This window comes from Limulus polyphemus, unplaced genomic scaffold (genome assembly GCF_000517525.1).
Source record: "Limulus polyphemus unplaced genomic scaffold, Limulus_polyphemus-2.1.2 Scaffold2235, whole genome shotgun sequence".
Classification (NCBI taxonomy): Eukaryota; Metazoa; Arthropoda; class Merostomata; order Xiphosura; family Limulidae; genus Limulus; species Limulus polyphemus.
Window position 1 is genome coordinate 6,747 of NW_013667845.1, and position 3,618 is coordinate 10,364.

The following is a 3,618-nucleotide window of genomic DNA, read 5'->3' on the forward strand; positions in this document are numbered from 1 at the left end:
TCCCTATTAGTTTATCTAACATATGATGACGTAATTTAATTATTATTTCAAAAGTAGCATTTTCCCTATTTCTAATGCTATAAGATATTCCCTATTAGTACCTAATTTATTATGGTTTAATTTCATCATTATTCCAAAAATGGTATTTTCCCTATTTCTAATGCTCTTTGATATTCCCTATTAGTTTACTTAATTTACGAGGATTTAATTTCGTTAATATTCCAAAAGTGACATTCATCGCTATTTCTAATTCTCCAAGATATCCCCTATTAGCGTACCTAATTTACGATGATTTCATTATTATTTCAAAAGTACCCCCTTATTTCTAATGCTCTAAGATATTCCCTATTAGTGTAGTGCAACACCGCACTGCAGACAGACATTATTTACTATATAAAGGACTAAAAGCCGTCCGTATGTCCGTCTATCACGCTGATATGTCGGCCGTTGCGGTACCGATATTTAGATTTGAAGATAGGTTGGTAGAGATCGTGATGAGTAATAAAATCGATTCATATTTGCGCGCGTCCCACGCTTGGTATTGCTGGTGCACAAAAATTATAATCGTTGGCTGAAACTCCCCATTACATTTGCTTTGTTGTCAAAGAGACACATTGAAGCAACATCACCAAATTTTGTCTAATCGAAACCCTTGGCTACAGCTTTATAATAACCCGCATGTTTTACCCGCATCACATTTCAATTTTGAAAGGCCCAAAATAAAGCGCGTTTGTTCAGCTCAGCAGGCTAACAAGCTAAACCAGGGAGACTGCCTAAAGAGAAGACCCGGAAATTTATAATAATATTCACTGCCTTTACCATCACAATTAATCATTTGCAAGGCCATATAGTTGACCAAGTAGGAACATGTCTTTGAGAATCAGTTGTTTCGCATGTTTCAATCTATAAGAATTTATTAAAAAGAACATTTGAACATAGCTTAAAAATATACAGAAGTCAAAATGCTAATCAAGGAATACTTAAAGTAGATGACCAAATATGCATAAAAACAAATATTTTCGTGAAATACTAGAAACAGGATAGTCATTCTCCATACATGCATTGTTACTAGATTATAATTAACTTTTAGAAAACATGTTCATAAAACATGTTTCAAATATTTACTTAGATATAATTTTGAGAAGTTAATCATTATTTCCCGTCATATGAAGGGAATTCAGCTTGTTTAAAATAAGAGTATTGATTTATTTCACCAGAATAGTACTCAGTTGTTTATTATACATTAAACATTATTTTTATGCTCTTAATAAAGGTTTTTTCTGTTTTCCAGGTCGTATTATTACGATCTTGTAGTAATTACTAATAAAATTAGCTGGTCAGTGCAAACTCAATTTATTATGAAAAAAAAAAACTAAAAGATATGACGAAGTTCTGATTTTCAGCCGCGGCATAGCGACTCATAGAAGGGCTCTGAATTTTTATTTTTTTTCAAGTACAAAAATTTAGCTCATAGTCCCATCTCTTGACCAATTTGAGATATAATTACAGCCGCGGCTAATAAGAATTCTTTCTTGTCATACATGTTTATTGATATTTTCCAAAATTATAACTGATATATAATTTTTTTTAAATTGGAAAACGTATAGTTAAAAAAGAACTGCTTATCATTATTTGCGTTAACAATTATAATATAATCTGACTAATTGATATTTTTGAAAGATATATATAGTTTTCCTAAAAGCATTTTTATAGAACATATTTAGTTCGCTTTAAAACATAAGTTCATAAAGCCTTAATGGTTAATATGTATAAAAGTCATCACATATTAACTATAAAGCGATATACAAATCCATTAGGCGAAAAAGAAGAGAAAAAGCTACGTACGCCTCAACATTCAAGTCATTAGATGGAGAGAGAAAGTAAGTTATGTATATATTTTTTTATCTATATCTCAACATTGAAGTCTATTACTGGAGAGAAAAAAAGCTACATATACGTCAATTTAAGTTCATTAGCAGAGAGGAAAAAAGCTCCGTTTGCCTCAATATACGAGTTCATTGGGTGAAAAGAAAGAACGTTTTACCTATACCTCAACAAACAAGTTGGCGAAAAAAAACGTTTATCTTAATACACAACTTCGAATTACCAGGTAGAAACTACATATACAACAGCATACATGTTCATTGGGTTGCGAGAGAGAGAGAGAGCTCAACATATCAGTCTATTAGGTCAGTGCTTCCCAGACTGTGCCGCGGAATTTTTGCAATTATTAAGTAATTTTAATTTAGTAATGTAAACACATTATCAATTTTATAAATGTTGAAATTTCAACTTTGATTTATTATCTCCTTGATACACAACATAACAGTAATTTCTGCCTGTTTTAGTTAAGGGGCAGGGGGTGGGGTGCCATGCAGATTTATTTACATGTGCAGAAAAAGTTTGGGACATTAAAAGTGTGCCGCGAGCTGAAAAGGTTTGGGAAGCGCTGTATTAGGTGGTGTGGGAGAAAACACTGCGTACATAAAATACCACTAGGTGTTATACAAGAAAGTTACAGAGATTAAGAGGCTTTAAACAATCAACGAGAAACATTAAATATTATCAATAGTTTTACTAGCACTACTTCTAGCTGTTTCAATAATACTATTTTAGCACTTTCAAAAACACTATTTTTAGCAGTTTTAATAACACTAATTTTAACTTAAAATCTAGTTTTTCTATCAATTAAAGGGGCGCTAACCGTTGACTTATGGCATGACTAAAAAGGAAAGATAAATCTGAACATGTACAAAACACATATTTATTTCATATACAAGCCACATTGTGTTGTTCGGGGCTTGTGATTAATCAGCGGTTAACTTAGCTTTTCAATATCATAAACAATTAACAATATATAAGTAAAACGAATTTTCGTATGAAGAGATGTATATCAATCCTTCTGTAGAACCCAGAAGAACTGAACTGTCCAACAACTATGATATGGCAAATAACACCTGATTAATATTTCTATAATAATTTCAGTCATTCGATAAACATTTACAAACCAACACCTAGCATTACCGTAATGGGAAAATCGTGTTCATCGCACGTGTAGTAAGATCGACGAAATCTCGATAAACATTTATAAACCAACACCTAGCATTACCGTAATGGGAAAATCGTGTTCATCGCACGTGTAGTAAGATCGACGAAATCGAAAGATGGTATGGGTATCGTTTTCAAAACCTTCGAGAAATTTCCAGTCTTGATGTTCATCAACGGAAGGACGAGTTTCTCCTGTTGCATAGCAATCCTTAAGAAAACAAAAAACAAACTTACATTAGATATTAATGATCAACTAAAGTTCTTCTTGACGTTCTTCAATTTTTTGATACATTTTTACTTGTCTTAGTGGTAAAGTAACCAATTTTTATATCAATACTAGAGGTCAAATTAGTATATTGATTGCAACAGTACTTATTTAAATACAGGATTTCTAAAATAATACAAAAGAATTCTAATCGAAGACACTGAAATCTATAAGTCCACTTGTCTTAGTCCTAACATTAACTAAGCCTTTATTATTAACACTTTATAAATTAACACTGTAACTTGTGTAAGTTTTTTGCTTTAGTTCAGTTAGGGGTAAACCTTACCGCACTTATGACTATTAAT

The 3,618-nt window shown here is 31.7% G+C and overlaps 1 protein-coding gene across 1 annotated transcript in view; it reads right to left on the bottom strand.

Annotated features, from left to right (window-relative positions):
* Positions 1–3,070: 3,070 nt before the first annotated feature.
* Positions 3,071–3,618, bottom strand: part of LOC106466359 (DBH-like monooxygenase protein 1 homolog) — a 5,953-nt gene continuing 5,405 nt past the window's right edge. Inside the window, exon 2 of the mRNA XM_013926639.2 lies at positions 3,071–3,256. Coding sequence (XP_013782093.1) covers positions 3,086–3,256 — 171 coding nt within the window. The 3' untranslated portion in view covers positions 3,071–3,085. The remainder of the gene's footprint in view (positions 3,257–3,618) is intronic.